At 42.1% G+C, this 18,302-nt stretch overlaps 1 protein-coding gene across 1 annotated transcript in view; it reads right to left on the bottom strand.

Annotated features, from left to right (window-relative positions):
- ncor1 (nuclear receptor corepressor 1) overlaps positions 1–18,302 on the bottom strand; it is a 413,945-nt gene that overhangs the window by 278,692 nt on the left and 116,951 nt on the right. Inside the window, exons 8-9 of the mRNA XM_043713232.1 lie at positions 12,562–12,618; positions 7,744–7,796 (exon numbers count right to left, since the gene is read on the bottom strand). Coding sequence (XP_043569167.1) covers positions 7,744–7,796; positions 12,562–12,618 — 110 coding nt within the window. The remainder of the gene's footprint in view (positions 1–7,743; positions 7,797–12,561; positions 12,619–18,302) is intronic.

Genomic DNA, 18,302 nt, shown 5'->3' with positions numbered 1-18,302 from the left:
ATGTTGACTATATGCAAATTGTTGCTTGCTAGAGGATTATAAATCCGATCTCTTATAATCCTTTCCAAAACTTTTCCTACAACAGATGTAAGGCTCACTGGCTATAATTACCTGGGTCATCTCTACTGCCCATCTTGAACAAGGGCACAACATTTGCAATCCTCCAATCCTCTGATACTAAACCGGTGGACAATGATGACACAAAGATTAAGGCCAAAGGCTCCGCCATCTGCTCCCTAGCTTCCCAGAGAATTTTCAGATCAATCCCATCCGACCCAGAGGACTTATCTACTTTTACACCTTCTAGAACTGATAACACCTCCTCCTTACTAACTTCAATCCATTCTAGTCTAATAGCCCGTATCTCATTCTTCTCCTCTACAATATTCTCCTTTTCCTGAGTGAAAACACATGAGAAACATTTGATTAGCTCCTCTCTGATCTCCATGGGGTCCACATACAACTTCCCATTTCCGTCTTTGACTGGCCTTATTCCTACCCTAGTCATCCTTTTGTTCCTCACATACCTATAGAAAGTTTTAGGGTTCTCCTTTATTCTACTTGCTAAAGATCGCTCATGTCCCCTCCTTGCTCTTCTGAACTCTCTCTTTAAATCCTTCTTAGCTAACCTGTAACTCTCCATCACCTCATTTGAACCATCTCAACTCAATGTCACATAAGCCCCCCTCTTCCGCTTAACAAGAGACAATTCCTTTCGTAACCCACTTTTCCCTTACCTTATCACTTCCTCCATGCCTGACAGGGACATACCTATCAAAGACACGCAATAGCTATTCCTTAAACCAACACCACATCTACATTGTCTCCATTCCCTGCATTTTGCTACCCCAATCTATGCCTCCCAAGTCTTGCCGAATCATATTACAATTGCTCTTACCCCATCAAAAACTCTTGGCCTTTTCATCGCTAAACTAAACATAACCGAATTATGGTTACCTACCACTAAATCAAACACCAAGTACCAGGTCCAGTGTGGCCTCCCCTCTTGTCGGCCCTTCGAAATACTGTGTCAGGAAACCCTCCTGCATACATTGGACAAAAACCAATCTATCCAATGTCCTAGAGTTATAGCATTTCCAGTCAATGTTAGGGAAGTTAAAATTCCCCAAAATGACCACTCTGTTCCTTTCACTCCTACCCAGAATTGTTTTGCCAATCCTCCCCTCTACATCCCTGGAACTTTGCAGTGGCCTATAAAAAAACTCCCAGCAGTGTGAGCTCTCCTCTCCTGTTTCTAACCTCAATCCTTACAACCTCAGTAGATGAGTCTTCGTCAAAAGTTCTTTCAGCCACCATTATACTGCCCTTGACTAACAAAGCCACACCTCCCCCTCTTTTACCTCCTTCACTGATCTTAATAAAGAACAAAGAACAAAGCAAATTTACGGCCCAGGAACAGGCCCCTCAGGCCCTCCAAGCCTGTGCCGATCCAAATCCATTGTCTAAACCTATCGCCCATTTCCTAACGGTCTGTATCCCTCTGCTCCCCACCTACTCATGCATCTGTCTTGACGCACGTTCCATCAATCTACTGTGTCTGCCTCTACTACCTCTGTTGGCAATGCGTTCCAGGTACCTACCACCCTCTGTGTAAAGTACTTTTCACGTGTATCCCCCTTAAACCTTTCTCCTCTGATCTTGAACGCGTGACCTTTCATTAGTGAATTCCTCACCCGGAGAAAAAAAACTTATCGCTATCCACCCCATCTATACGCTTCGCGATTTTGTAGATGTCAATCAGGTCCCCCCCAGTCTCCTTTTTTCTAATGAAAACAATCCTAATCTACTCAACCTCTCTTCATAGCTAGCACCTTCCATACAAGGCAACATCCTCGTAAACCTTCTCTGCACCCTCTCCAAAGCGTCCACATCCTTTTGGTAATGTGGCGACCAGAACTATGCACAGTATTCTAAATGCGGCCCAACCAAAATCTTGTACAATTTTAACATGATCTACCAGCTCTTAAACTCAATAACCTGTCCAATGAAGGCAAGCATACCATATCCATCTTGACCACTCTATCCACCTGTGCAGTACAATGGACCTGAACTCCCAGATCTCTCTGCTCATCAACTTTTCCCAAGGCTCTTCCGTTTACAGTATAGTTCACTCTAGAATTAGACCTGCCAAAATGCCTCATCTCACGTGCCTGGATTGAATTGTATCTGCTACTTCTGCACCCAACTCTCCAGTCTATCTATATTCTCCTATATTCTTTGACAGTCTCCTATGCTTTCTGCTACTCCATCAATCTTCGTGTCTTCTGCAAACTTGCTGATCATATCAACAGTGCCTTCTTCCAGGTCATTTATATATATCACAAACAACAGTGGCCCCAGCACTGACCCCTATTGAACACCACTGGTCACCTTCCTCCATTTCGAGAAACTCCCTTCAACTACTACTACTGTCTTCTGTTGCTCAACCAGCTCTTTATCCACCTAGCTCGAACACCCTGCAAACCATGTGACTTCATTTTCTCCATTAGTTTACCATGGGGAGCCTGATCAAATACCTTACTAAAGTGCATTTATATAACATCTACATCCCTTCCTTCATCTGTCAATTGGTCACTTCCTCAAGGAACTCTATTATGTCGGTAAGGCACGATCTCCCCCGCACCTATCACTGATAAGCCCATTCTTTTACAAATATAAATAGATCCTATCCCTCAGTACCTTCTCCAACAACTTTTCCACCATTGACGTCAGGCTCATTGATCTGTAGTTCCCTGGAATATCCCTACGACCCTTCTTGAACAGTGCGACCACACTAGTAACTCTCCACTCCTCCGGCACTTTACCCGTATTTAAGGATGCTACAACAATATCTGTCAGGGCCCCAGCTATTTCCTCTCTCGCCTCCACCAGCAACCTGGTGTAGATCCCATCCGGTCCAAGGGATTTGTCCACCTTCATATCCTTTAGCCTACCCAACACATCCTCCCTCCTTGTATCAACATGATCCAGAGTAAACAAACTTCTATCTTTAATCTCAACATTCACCATGTCCCTGTCCTCAGTGAGCATGGATGCCAAAAAGTAATCATTGAGAATCTCACCCATTTTCTCAGGTTCAACACACAACCTTCCTTCTTTATCCTTTAGTGGACCAACCCTTTCTCTAATTACCCTCTGGCCTCTTACATATGAATAAAAGGCCTTTGAGTTCTCCATAATTCTGCTTGTTAAAGTTATTTCATGACCCCTTTAGCCCACTTGATTCCTTGCTTAAAATTGGTTTTACTCTCCAGCTACTCCTCCTAAGCCCTGTTCTTTCAAAATTTGGACCGGTGTCAAGCAAGTTTGTGTGATAACCCCTGTATTGTTAACAATCTTAGCTGCAAGCAGTTACTTATCTTAAAAAAAAACAGTCCTTTGGCACGGTACTAAATCCTGCTCGATCAGAAAACGCAAACTCAGACACCTCTCCGACAAATCTAACATGATCACCATAAACACACATAGGAACGTGAGTCCATCAAACCTCTCCACCATGCAATAAAATCATGGTTGATCTTTGGCTTATTCCATATCCCTGCTGTCAGCCCTTAATACACTTTGTGAAAATATATCTAGCTCAGATTAAATTTAACAATTAAATTAGCATCAACCATCATTTGATGAAGACTGTCCCAAATCTCCACCGGGTTTTGTATAACTGCAACATAATGTCTGCATCCTTATACTACAGCCCGTTGTACATAAAGCCCAGCATTCCATTAGGTTTCTTGATGATTTTCTGCAGTTCTTCATGGCATTTTGAAGAGCTATGCACCTAAACTCCCAAATCATGTTGAACATCCACTGTACTGTATGTTCCAAAAAAATCCTGATCTATCCTTTTTTGCTCCAAAGTAGACAACCTTACACTTGTTTATATTAAAATCAGTCACAGCTTTGCCCATTCACCTAAACCATTAATATCCTGTTGTAATTATCCAAGTCATTAATTGTGAATAATTACATTAATCGCCAACATAGATTCCTATAGGACATCACCAAACATCCTGCCAATTTGAGTACTTTTCCATTATTCGAACATTCTGTTTCCTACCACTCACCCAATTTCTTACATGTCAGTAATTTAGAGTCATTGTCATAGAGATGTACAGCACAGAAACATACCATTTGCCTAATTTGTCCATGTCAACCAGATATTTAACATTCATCTAGTCACATTTGCCAGCATTTGACCCATATTCCCCTAAACCTTTCCTATTCATATACCCATCCAGATGTCTTTTAAATGTAATTGCACCAGCCTCTACGACCACCTCTGGTAGCTTATTCCAATTTCTCCTCAGTGCTTCCACCTTACTGACAGTATGCAAATGAATATGCTGAGGACTTTCCATAGCTTGGCAGCCTCCACTGACAAGCAGATCCAACATCAGATTTAGTGTACCAGTTCAGTGTTCTATAGATTACAGCAACAAGTATGTGGAGGCGTAGACCTCCACGAGTGCTGAATCAACATAAAGCTGTGGTTAGATCAGAACTAGAGGGACCTTGTTCAGCTCTGGGCACCTGAGGACAGATTTGAAGATCTTTGAGGGGATTCAAAGCGATTTACCACATTGGGGATAAGGGTTTTCTTTTGTTACAAGATGAGGTAGGAAAAGCTGGGTTTGTTCTTCTTAGGGCAAAGGAGATTATCAGGAATTTTGATAAAGTGTACGAGATCATTAGGGCAACAAGGTGGCTCAGTGGTTAGCGCTGTTGCCTCTCAGCACCAGGGACCCGGGTTCAATTGCACCTTTGGGTGACTGTATGGAGTTTGCACATTTTCGTGTCTGCTCTGGTTTCTTCCCACAGTCCAAAGCTGTGCAAGTGGATTAGCCATGGGAAATACACAGTGAGATGAATGCAATGGGCCGAATAGCCTCTTTCACACTGTTGGGATTCCATGAAAGGCTCAGATAAAGTAAACAAGGAAAATCTGAATCCATTAGCTGATGTTGCAGTTAAAAACTGTTATCTTTTTATTTTTATGAATTTTTGATTGTGGTCTAAAATAGAAAATTGATGAAGAGATTGCTGCAGTTTTTAAAAGCAATGTTACGTGACATTCACTGTAATTGCTGTTGACACTGTTGCTTGTTCAAGCAATGGGGGAAGGATTGCAGACGGACTTATTAAGTTGGTTAGAGTTTTAACATGTAGAGTTACAGTTGATAGTTCATAATTGTTCACCTGTAACTACAATCTATTTGTATCTAATAGTAATTCCTATTAAATGCAAAAACCTAGTCCGTACTTTGTCAACCTAGGTCTGAAAGTCAGGTAAATTGGGCAGTTTCTGTGTACTTTTATAAAATCTTTAACTTTTGCGCTGACTCCAGAAATAATGAGGTTTGAGCTCCAGCATGCTACTTCGGTGAGGCATAACAATACAAGGAGTAGCGGACACAGTTTTTAAGATTTCGACAAAGAGATACAAAACATTCTTTTATACAGCAGGAGGGAATGACATAAAACTCATTTCCTACAACAGTGATGGATGCACAAATAATGATTTCAAAACAAAAATGATTGGACACTGGAAAGAAAAGAAATCGTGCAGGGTTCCAGGCACTGAGTGAAGTGAGACTGACTGGACTATTCTGTGACAAACCAGCCTAGAATCATTGGGTCGGTGGCCTCTCTCCATGCCTTAAGTGACTCTGGCACTTTAAATAGTTCCATTTTTGGGGAGGCATATAACTAGAGATCACCATTTTAAGATAGTCACCAAGAAATCGAGTGGGAAATTCAGAAGGAAATTTGTTCTAAACTGTAGAGAGAATACAGAACTTGTTACCACAGCAAATCGTTGAAACATATAGTATAAATTTGTGGGGAAGCTTGACAAACATTTATTGAAAAGAACAAGAGATTACTATGCTAGACTGGGAGAGCAAAGATGGGATGAGGTTCAAATGGAGCATAAACATTGGCTTGATATGTTCTTTACTCTATGTGATCCTACATACCAGGAACTTGCCAAATTTGTCCATAGTTAATAAAGAAAGAATTAATAGTCATAGATGATTGAACAGATTAGATTAGATTAGATTACTTAGTGTGTGGAAACAGGCCCTTCGGCCCAACAAGTCCACACCGCCCCGCCGAAGCGCAACCCACCCATACCCCTACGTTTACCCCTTACCTAACACTACGGGCTATTTAGCATGGCCAATTCACCTAACCTGCACATCTTTGGACTGTGGGAGGAAACCGGAGCACCCGGAGGAAACCCACGCAGACACGGGGAGAATGTGCAAACTCCACACAGTCAGTCGCCAGAGGCGGGAATTGAACCCGGGTCTCTAGCGCTATGAGGCAGCAGTGCTAACCACTGTGCCACCGTGCCGCCCAAATCTTCAAAGAATTGTACTGAAAAGACAGTGCAGCATTAAATTATACACATATTCAGTCTATACCTCCACATATTAAGCACTGTATTTCTGGATTTCAAAAGTTTTCGTTTTTGTCTTTTAAACAATGAGTTTAGATTAGATTACTTTACAGTGTGGAAACAGGCCCTTCGGCCCAACAAGTCCACACTGACCCGCCGAAGCGTAACCCACCCATACCCCTACATTTACCCCTTACCTAACACTACGGGCAATTTAGCATAGCCAATTCACCTGACCTGCACATCTTTGGACTGTGGGAGGAAACCGGAGCACTCGGAGGAAACCCACGCAGACACGGGGAGAACGTGTAAACTCCACACAGTCAGTCGCCTGAGGCGGGAATTGAACCCGGGTCTCTGGCGCTGCGAGGCAGCAGTGCTAACCTCCGTGCCGCCAGTGAAGCCAGGCTATTTCCAGCCCAACAAGAAGCATTAAACACTGACACTTTGAGGTAAACATGCAACACATTCTATTGATTACCGCTTCAAGAGCCGAGTGTGTCTATAAGCCAAGGATAAGAATGACACCATATGGCCAGAAGCCATAAACAGCATGCTAGACTAAGATATAAATGTCGCTCTACAAGAGTTCAGCTTGTTTGTTAAATAATCCTTTCTGAAATGTAAGTAAATTGAACCTACACTACTTACCAAACCAACACAAGAGTGGCAATTTTGTGTTCAGGAGAACACAAAAACACAACACATGCCAAATCTAGTACACAACAGTATTTGACCAATTAATTTCTGTTTCGTCTTTCATTCTATTTTATGACATTAGTTTGTTTGGATTGACTAAGAGGTGAGTAAAGAAGCAACAGATCAACATTTTTTTAAAATATAAAGTTAAGTAATTTGTTAAGATTGCTCCATTCTGACTAAGAACTACTCAAAATACATTCATTAGATGGCAACCACAAGAACTGTGGATGCTGCAAATCAGAAACAAAAACAGAAGTTGCTGGAAAAGCTCACCCAATCTGGCAGGATTTGTGAAGAAAAATCACAGTCAATGTTTTGGGCCAGTGACCCTTCCTCAGAACTGAGTCCTCAGTTCTGAGGAAGGATCACCAGACTTGAAATACTAACTCTGATTTTTCTTCCCAGATGCTGCCAGGCCAGCTGAGCTTTTCCAACTACTTCTGTTTTTGTTTCAGTAGATGGCAGCAGCTTTTCATAGGTCATTAGCGCAATAAACCTTAGCATACATCACTGACTGATATCCAGTAAGGTGGGATCAGGGCAGCAAACCCCAGAGCATAATATTGTTTAATCCCATTCAGAACATACAGCACAGCAACCACCCCCCAGATGTTACTTACGTTTTGATGTTTTCATGGTAAATCTTTGTATCAGATGGTTGGTTGTAAAGTGGCTGAAAAAGATGAGGTTGATGATTATCAATTTGTATTAGTGAATATTTACGATCGACTTTTAAAAAATACTACAACGTAACCACTGGCCTAACATTTTCAGAATTAAAAACAAGAAATCATCCACATCGTGGGTGGCACAGTGGTTAGCACTGCTGCCTCACAGCGCCAGAGACCTGGGTTCAATTCCCACCGCAGACAACTGACTGTGTGGAGTTTGCACATTCTCCCAGTGTCTGTGTGGGTTTCCTCCGGGTGCTCCGGTTTCCTCCCACAGTCCAAAAAATGTTCAGGTTAGGTGAATTGGCCATGCTAAATTGCCTGTAGGGTTAGGTGAAGGGGTAAATGTAGGGGAATGGGTCTGGGTGGGTTGCACTTTGGCGGGTCAGTGTGGACTTGTTGGGCCGAAGTGCATGTTTCCACACTGTAAGTAATCTAATCTATGTAATCTTCCTTAAGCATCATAATAGATTTACTATTTTGAAAACTGCATCAAAAATTCATGCAATGTCTTAATAAATGGGCAAAAAGTTAAATAAACCCACCTTCCTGAAGGTGCACAGCTACCACAATCCATGATCTATAAATCACTCAGGCTCACCTAAAGGTTTGGTTTTAAATGGAGAAACGTAATGGCCAAATTGTTAACTACCCTCCATTCACCTATGGATAATGTCCAGACCCAGCAAGTAGCAACACATGGTCCTCTGTGTTTTTGTGTTACATCACCTGTGGTTATACGAGACCTTTACTAGGTGCATAAATACCAGGTGGTGTTCTACATCCCAAAATAATTTTCCATCATTAGATCGCCACAATTCTCTGCAGAATTTGCAAACTCCACAAGATTATTTTACATTAGCTAGTTTTGAGAAGATTTATAGCACAGGTTGAGGTTCTTGATGTAGGTTTGCGACATGAAAAAGAACCTTCCAGCTCAGCGAGCAAACCTCCATTACAGTATTTTACATGGTCACTCAGAAAGATCCACATCAAGAATTCACAGCACCCATAATCCCATTTTCAGAAGCTTTCACATAGCAAACTATGCAAGTTCATGCAGTTCCTGACTTGGGCATAGTAATTTTAAAAAGACAGAATTAAATACATTCTTGCCTGAATTCATACAGTATTTGTAATAAAGTAATCTGATGACACAAATGGCACTGACTTAGTTACAATTACAGATAGGTGGCTAAAGAGTGACCATGGCTAGGAACAGATTACTTAAAAATATTCAAAATTTAGAAGGACAAGCAAAAAGGAAACAGTGGTAGTAGTGTTGCTAATAAGGGATGCGTTTAGGGCGTTAATGAGAAAGGATCTTAGATGGGGCAAGCACTGTGGCCTCAGCGCCAGGGACCCAGGTTAGTGTCCAAGGTAGTGCAGGTTAGATGGATTAGCCATGATTAATGCAGGGTTATAGGGATAGGGGGGACCGGGTCTCGTTTGGATGCCTTTCAGAGGGGCGGTGCACACTCATTGGGCCAAATGACCACTTTCCGCAATGTGGGGATTCCAAGATCTGAAGAACAAGATGTAGAAATTGTTTGAAGATAAGAAATAAGGCGTAGCAAATTTGGTAGGATAATAAAAACAAAATATTATGGATACTTGGAAATTTGAAATGAAAAAAATGCTGGATAAACTCAGCAAGTCTAGCAGCTTCTGTGGAGACAGAAACAGAGTAAATATTAAATCCAACATGACTCTTCGTCGGAAATATTTGTAGTTATTGTTTATTGGTCAAATAGTAGTGATAGTGTAGGATACACAGCAGAAATCAGCAGCATATATAACAAGGGCAATGCAACAATCATGAATGACTTCAATCTACATAAAGACTGAATAGTGAGCATCAATACCGAGGAGGACAAAATTCCAGGAATGTGTACAAGATAGTTTTCTAGATTAACATATGGAGGAACCAACCGTGTAATAGGCCATTTATACCTAATATTTTCAAAGAGAAAGGGCTAAGTAATGAGCTTGTTGCAAAACGTCTTTTAGGGAAATGTGACCACAATATGATGGTATTTTCCACTCAGTTTGAAGTCAATAGAGTGCATTAAAATGTAATTCAACTGGGGTCTTAAATCTAAACAAAGAAAAACCGTGAAGGTATGATGGACAAGTCGGTTATGATATATTGGGAAAATACATTAAAAGTTAGGATTGTAGACAGATAATGCCGAGTATTTAAAACAATCAACGGATGGTTCACAACAAACATCCTTTGACACACAAAACAAGCAGGAAAAGTGAGTTAACTGTAGATAACCAATCAAGTTAAAGATTGTACTGGATTAAAAGAATGGCTTATAAAGTTACCCAAAAACATAGTAATCAAAGGAGTAACAGCGCTTCGAATTTAACAGAGGACTGAGAAATGGATAAAGAGAGAATACAATATGAATGTAAACTAACAACAAATGCAAAGTACACTGGGAAAGCTTTTGTAGATTTATTAAAAAGAAACAACGAGCGGCACGATGGCACAGTGGTTAGCACTGCTGCCTCACAGCGCCAGAGATCGGGTTCAATTCCCGCCTCAGGCAACTGTCTGTGTGGAATTTGCACATTCTCCCCGTGTCTGCATGGTTTCCTCCGGGTGCCCCGGTTTCCTCCCACAGTCCAAAGATGTGCAGGTTAGGTGAAATGGCCATGCTAAATTACCCGTAGTGTTAGGTGAAGGGATAAATGTAGGGGTATGGGTGGGTTGCGCTTCGGCGGGTCGGTGTGGACTTGTTGGGCCGAAGGGCCTGTTTCCACACGGCAAGTAATCTAATCTAATTTAATCTAATCTAATCTAATAATCATAGGTCCATTGCAGGCTGAGACACAAAAACGTATGAGGGGAAATGGGGTTATGGCAGAAGCGTGAAATGACTATTTTGGGACTGCCTTTACAGAGGAAGATGCACAAAATCGTGTAGAAATAATCGAACCAAGGTAATGTCAGAACAAGGAACAGAAATAAATTAGCATTAATGAAGAATCAATAATGGAGAGAGTAATTGTACTGAAAGCAGACATCCCCAGGTTTGATATCACAAGAGTGTTGAAAGAGGTAGCAAAAGAGATTGTGAATGCACTGGTGGTCATCCTTCAAAACTCTGTAGATTCTGAACGGTTGCTGCAGATTGCAAAGTTGCACATTCAGTCCCATTATTTCAGAAAGGAGGGAGATACTCTACGCAGATTTGCACAGTTAGAGAACGTACTTATCAGCACTGCATCCTATTGTTATTGGAACAGGCCCATAACCAGTGTCAGTACAGTGACAGACCATTTCCAGTTAGTTTTACACTGGGTACAGAACTATGTAATTTTGGTTTCAACATTTAAGGAAGGAGATACCCACAGGTATAGCCTTCCTCAAATGTGGAGACCAAAATTACACAGTTTTACCTGCAATGCAGTTATCACAGCAAACATCCTTGAGATAGTTTTTTCTTAAATTCATGAGATATGAATTAAACATCACTGGAAATGCTAGCATTTATTTATTGTCCGTTCTTAAATACCCTGGAGATGATTCTTAGTTGCCTCTTTGGACCACTGTAGTCTTTCAGGCATCATCCAAGGAGCAGGATAATCAACATTTCGGGCCTAAGTCCTTCATCAGGAAGCCCTCGAATGCTGCCTGACCTGCTGTGCTTTTCCAGCACCACACTCTCAACTTTGATCTCCAGCATCTGCTGTCCTTACTTTCTCCCACTGTAGTCTTTGTAGTGTAGGGACACCCACAACACTTTGGAAGAAGGAGTTTCAGGATTTTGGCCATGCGATAGTGGAGCATTGGTGCACCAGGATTGTGTGGGGCTTGGAGGAGAACTTTCAGTTGCTGCCCTTGTTCTTCTAAAGATCATGGGGCTGAAGCTGTCAGAGAAGCCTTGATATGATGTTGCAGTACATCATGTAGGTGCATGACACTGTTTTGATCCATGATGAGATGATGAATAAATTAGTCTATATTCTCTGGAATTTAGCGAATGAGAGGTGATTGTATTGAAGCACTTAAGATTATGACATCGAGGTTGTTTCTCTCGATGGGGAATTTACAACAAAAATGCAGTCTCAATTAGGATTCAGAAGAGGAGAAATTTCTTTATTCAAAGGATTGCGAATCAATGAAATTCGCTACCCCTGGGAGTTAGGAATTCGCCACAATGAAAATGTTTAATGTTGAGACAGGAAGATTTTTGGTCTCTCAAAGAATAAAGTGAAACAGGGAGCAGGTAGCAAAAAGGAGCTGAAGTCAAAGATCAGTCATGAATGCAATAAGTAGTGATGCAGATTCAATGGACCATGTGGACTTTTCCTGCTCCCATTTATGTTCTCAGCTACAAATGTTCCTTGCAGATATTTTCCAACCTTATGTTGATGGATATTCTTTGGTAAAAGACATAAATATAAAATTCCACACATCTCTCACAAGAATCTGGCACAACCCCTCGTCATATACTGGGCTGTCCATATTGTACAGTCACTATTCAGGTCAGATCATGATTTGAAGTGTGCGATGTTGGACATGGAATCTTTTCTGAATGTTTCACATTGTGACCTGACGTGGGCATGGCTGCAAAGAACAAAGGAATGCAACCATTGGTAATCTCCCAATCATTGGTAATCCTATCAGCTATGTGCATCTTATAATTGCAACCTATTGATAGTTGCAATACAGGGGTGACATTGGAATGACTGAAATCAGAAGCATGCAGCAGACAAAGGACATTGCATGGACAGTAGATACATGACACTTACCAATTCTACTCTTGGACCCAGACCTTCAAGGATTTTGTGAGCTTCCTCTGCTTTTTTCTGCTAACAAACATAATTGTTAACACAAGCATCCTAACCTTTCAAATATTTAAACATTTTATTTTACTTGTTACAGTTGCATTAAGCATTATGACAGAGTTATAGGGTACAGAAGAGGCCATTTGGCTCATTGAGTCAACGCAATTTATCAACTCTGTTCCCATTTCCAGCACATTTCAAGTGCTCACCCAAGTACTTTTAAAAGGTTGTGAGGTCTCCTGCGTCTACTACCCTTCCAGGGCGTGCATTCTAGATTCCCAGTATCTTTTAGGAGAAACATTATTTCGTCTAAACCTCTCACACTTCACTTTAAATTATGCCTTCAACTAAAAGGAACAGCTGTTTCCAGGCTGTGTCCATGCCCCTCATAATTTTTACACATCTCAGTCATGTCCCCCTCAGCCTTCTCAGCTCCAAAGAAAACAATCAGAGCTTATCCTGGGGAGCCGATGGGGCACTGGTATTATCACGAGACTATTAATCGAGAGATCCAGACAATGTTCTGGGGAACAGGGTTCAAATCCCATATGATGGAATTTGAACTTAATAAAAAAAAACCTAGAATCACGAGAAGAGTAGAATGATGTTTACGAAACTATTATTGCTTGCCAGAAAAACCCATCTGATTCACTAATGCTGTTTAGGTAAGGAAATTGTAATCCTTACCTGGTCTTGCCTAAATGTAACTCCTAATCCACAGCAATGTCATTGACTCTCAACTGCTTCTGGGCAATTACAGATGAGCATTAAATGCTGGCTGGCCATGCCAATGATGGCCACATCCCATGAATGAATGAATGACAAACAAAGTATCAGCTTCTCTACACAGTTAAAATGCTACATTCCAGACAAAATCCTGGTGAATCTCCTGCCCCTGCCTCTATCACCGCCTCCCCCACGCTACCAATAGTGTGGAGACCAGAAGTGCACACAACATTCTAGCTGTGGCTTAACCAAAGTCTTGTACAGCTCCAACATAAGCTCCTTGCTCTTATAACCTGTGCTTCAACTCCTCAAGACAAAGGTTCACTATGCCCTTTAACTACCCTACAAACCTGTCCTGTCAATTTCAGGAATCTATGGGCAAGCTTATCCCAAACTGCTGCTGTTCTTCTGAGCTTCCCAATATCCTGCCATTCATCAATTACTCCCTTGTGTTGTTACTTCTTCCAAAGTGCATCACCACAGAAAGGACACTGAACCCAAAACATCATCTCTGCTCTCTCCATAGATGCCCCCAGACCACCTCAGCTTTTCCAGAAATTTCTATTCTTCTTTCACATTTCCAGAATCTGCAGTTCTTTCAGATTTTTCTTTAATAAGAAATCCAGCACTAATGCCTGTAGTATGCCACTGTACCCCTGCCTCGAGTCAGAGAAACAGCTTTCCATCAGCACCCTGACTACTGCCACTTAGCCAATTTGGAACAATCTTGTCAAGCTGGATCACATGTGCTTTTACGTTCTTGATCACATCCCATGTGAGACCTTGTCCAATCAACTACACCACCCTCATCTACACATCTGATTACCTCCTCAGAAAAAAAATCTAATTTCTTATGTATTACCTCCCTCTGACAAAGCAATTAATATATTTTAACAGGTGAAGGAATCACACTGCATTACAGGGCAAATATCTCAGTCTTTCTAAAGGGGTTAGCAGAGTTAGTACATCTTCTGCTTAAACAAGGAATTCAGATAGTACATTGGAGGTGCTTTTTTTTTAAGAAAGCAATAACTTGAATTTTTAGTTTACAAGTTCAATTTTAAACCCAAGAGCCAACTATAGCATAAATGCTGCCCCGGCACACACCAGCTCGGATGAAGAGACGCCTAGACCTTTTATCCCAGAAGAGGAGTAAAGACAACCCTGGTAATTATAGACCAGTGAGCTTTACTTAAGTTGTGGGTAAAGTGTTGGGAATGGTTATAAGAGATAGGATTTATAATCATCTAGAGAGGAATAGGTTGATTAGGGATAGTCAACATGGTTTTATGAAGGGTAGGTCATGCCTCACAAACCTTATTGAGTTCTTTGAGATGGTGACCAAACAGGCGAATGAGGGTAACACTGTTGATGTGGTGTATATAGATTTCAGTAACGCATTTGATAAGATGCCCCATGATAGCTATTGCACAAAATACAGCGGCATGGGATTGAGGGGGATTTAGCATTTTGGATCAGAAATTGGCTAACTGAAAGACGACATAGGGTGGTGGTTGATGGGGAATGTTCATCCTGGAGTTCAGTTACTAGTGGTGTACCGCAAAGGTCTGTTTTGGGGCCACTGCTGTTTGTCATTTTTATAAATGACTGAGATGACAGCGTAGAAGGATGGGCGAGTAAATTTGCGGATGACACTAAGGTCGGTGGAGTCGTGGATAGTGCTGAAGGATGTTGCAGGTTACAGAGGGACGTAGATAAGCTGCAGAGCTGAACTGAGAGGTGGCAAACGGAGTTTATTGCGGAAACGTGTGAGGTGATTCACTTTGGAAGAAGCAACATGAATAAAGAGTACTGGGCTAATGGCAAGATTTTTGGTAGTGTTGATGAGCACAGAGATCTCTGTGTCCATGTACAGAAATCCCTGAAAGTTGCCAACCAGATTGATAGGGTTGTTAAGAAAGCATATGGTTTTTATTGGAGAGGGACTGAGTTTCACAATCACGAGGTCAAGCTGCAGCTGTACAAAACTCTGGTGCGGCCGCACTTGGAGTACTGCGTACAGTTCTTGTCCCCGCATTATAGGAAGGATGTGGAAACTTTGGAAAAGGGTTCAGAGGAGATTTACTAGGATGTCAGCTGTTTTGGAGGGAAGGTCTTATAGGAAAGGCAGAGGGACTTGAGGCTGTTTTTGTTCAAGAGAAGAAAGTGGAGAGGTGATTTAATTGAGACATACAAGATAATCAGAGGGTTAGATAGGGTGGACAGTGTGAGCCTTTTTCCTCGGATGGTGATGGCTAACACGAGGGGACAAAGCTTTAAATTGAGGGGTGATTGATATTGGACAGATGTCAGAGGTAGTTTCTTTACTCAGAGTAGTAGGACTGTGGAACGCACTGCCTGCAACAGTAGTAGAATTGCCAACTTGAAGGGCATTTAAATGGCCATTGGATAAACATACAGTCACAGAGTCATAGAGATGTACACACGGAAACGGACCCTTCAGTCCAATGTGTCCATGCCGACCAGATATCCTATCCTTCAACAGCTTTGTCCACCGATGCTGTTTGGACAAACCAACATCCTGATTTACTTGTCACCCTACATCAGATCAAGAACATATCATAAATGACAACGAGACTCCTACGACCTCTGGACATGGTAGCAGACCAATCCACAGCACACTATGTCAACTACTCAAAAGGATGAAAGACCCCATACCCACAACATGCAGGACCAATGTTATATACAAAACCCTGTATATAAATGGATGAAAACGGAATAGTGTAGGATGGATAGGCTTCAGATTGGTTCCACAGGTTGACCAACATTGACGAGTGAAGGGTCTGTACTGTTCAATGTTCTAGAAGCGAAACATTTGCTTGTTCTCTCTCCATGGATGCTGCCTGAGCTGGTGTGATCTCCAGCAATTGTTGTTTACAGTACAGATTCCCGCATCTGCAGTAATTTGCTTCTACATCATGTTCAACCAACCGCCACATCTCTTCGAGGAATCCCTACACGAAGAAATCTTGCTCTTTCTTCAGATAGGAATTCTGTTTGTCTTTTTCACCATGTACAACTTTGTTGCTTTGGTGTTGCTTCATGTACCCATCAGTTTCTTGAAAGATTTGTTCACTTGGCCTCCAATTTCCACCCCTCCACAACTTTCACATTGTCCATTTCCGACACTTCCCTTCCTGTCCTTGACCTCTCTGTCTACATTTCAGGGAATAAACTGTCCACTGCCATTCACTACAAAGCCATTGACTCCCATAGCTACCTTCACTACAGTTCCTCACACCCCACATCCTGCAAGGACTCAATCCCGTTCTTCAGTTCCTTCACCTACGTCACATCTGTTCAGATGATGCCACTTTCCAAAACAGTATTGCTGACATGGCTTGCTTCTTCCACAGCTGTGGTTTACTGCCCACTGTGGTTGACAGGGCCCTCAACTGCATTCAGCCTTTCTTCTGCCCTTGTCCCCTTCCCATCACTCACAACAGCGTATTCAGGGCCACCTTGTCCTCACTTCTCATCCCATCAGTTTCCACATTCAAATGATCATTTTCCACCATTTCAGACACCTACAACAGAACACCACCGCCAAACACATCTTCCCCTCAGTCTCCCTGTCTGCATTTCACAGGGATCATTCCCTCTGGGACACCTAGTCCATTCATCAACTACTAACACATACACCTTCCTTCCCATGGCACCTTTTCATGTAACCGCAGAAGGTGTAACACCTGTTCCTTCACCTCCTCCCTGATCATCATCCAAGGGCCTAAACAGTCTTTCCAGCTGAAACAGCATTTCATTTGTCCCTCCTCCAATCTTGTGTATTGTATTTGCTGCACCCAATGTGGCCGACTTTGTACTGGAGAAACCAAATGCAGACTAGGCCACCACTTAGCAGAACACAGAAACATAGAAGATAAGGGTAAGAGGCAGCCTTTTGGCCCCTTGAGCATGCTCCATCATTCATCACAATCATGGCTGATTGTCCAACTCAATAGCCGCGTTCTGCTTTCTCCCCACAACCTTTAAGCCCATTCACACCAAGTGCTATCTCTAGCCACCTTTTGAATACATTCAATGTTTTGTCATCAAATATTTCCTGTGGTAATGAATTCCACATGCTCTCCACTCTTTGGGTGAAGAAATGTCGCATCTCCGTCCTAAATGGTCCACCCTGAATCCTCAGACTGTGACCCCTTGCTGTGGACACACCCATCATTGGAAACATTCTCCTGCATCTACCCTGTCTAGTCTTGTTTGACTTTTCTTAGTCTCTATAAGATACCCCCTCATTCGTCTGAATTCCAGTTAAAACAATTCTAACCTCGTCAATCTCTCTTCATACGTCAATCCCCAGAATCAGCCTGGTAAACCTTCACTACAATCTCTTGAGGGAAAGAGCATCCTTAGAAAAGGATACCAAACAACACACAGTATTCTAGGTGTGGCCTCACCAAGACTCTGTAAAACTGCAACATATCCCCGCTCCTGTGCTCTTAACTTCTCGCAATGAAGGCCAACGTACCATTTGCCTTCTTTACCACCTGCTGCACCTGCATGCTTACCTTCAGCAACTGGTGCACAAGGACATCCAGGTCCCGCCGCACATTTCCGCCTCCCAATTTACAGCCATTCAGGTCCTAATCTGCCTTCTTGATTTTGCTTCTAAAATGAATAACCTTACATTTATCCAAATTATACTGCAATCTGCCATTGATTTGCCCGCTCACCCAATCTGCCCAGATCATGCTGAATGATCTCTGCATCATCGCCACTGTGCACCCTCCCACCCAACTTGGTATCACTTGCAAACTTTGAGATGTTACATTTTGTTCCCTGATCCAAATCATTAATACATATTGTGAATAGCTGGGGTCCTAGCATCAATCCCTTTGGCACGTCACTAGTTACTGCCTGCCAATTTGAAAATGACCCATTAATTCCTACTCTTTGTTGCCTCTCTGCCAGCCAGTTTTCTATCCATCTCAATACACTTC

This window comes from Chiloscyllium plagiosum, chromosome 23 (genome assembly GCF_004010195.1).
Source record: "Chiloscyllium plagiosum isolate BGI_BamShark_2017 chromosome 23, ASM401019v2, whole genome shotgun sequence".
In the NCBI taxonomy this organism is placed as follows: Eukaryota; Metazoa; Chordata; class Chondrichthyes; order Orectolobiformes; family Hemiscylliidae; genus Chiloscyllium; species Chiloscyllium plagiosum.
Note: the sequence above shows the minus strand (reverse complement) of the source record. Positions and strands in the feature narration are given on the sequence as shown.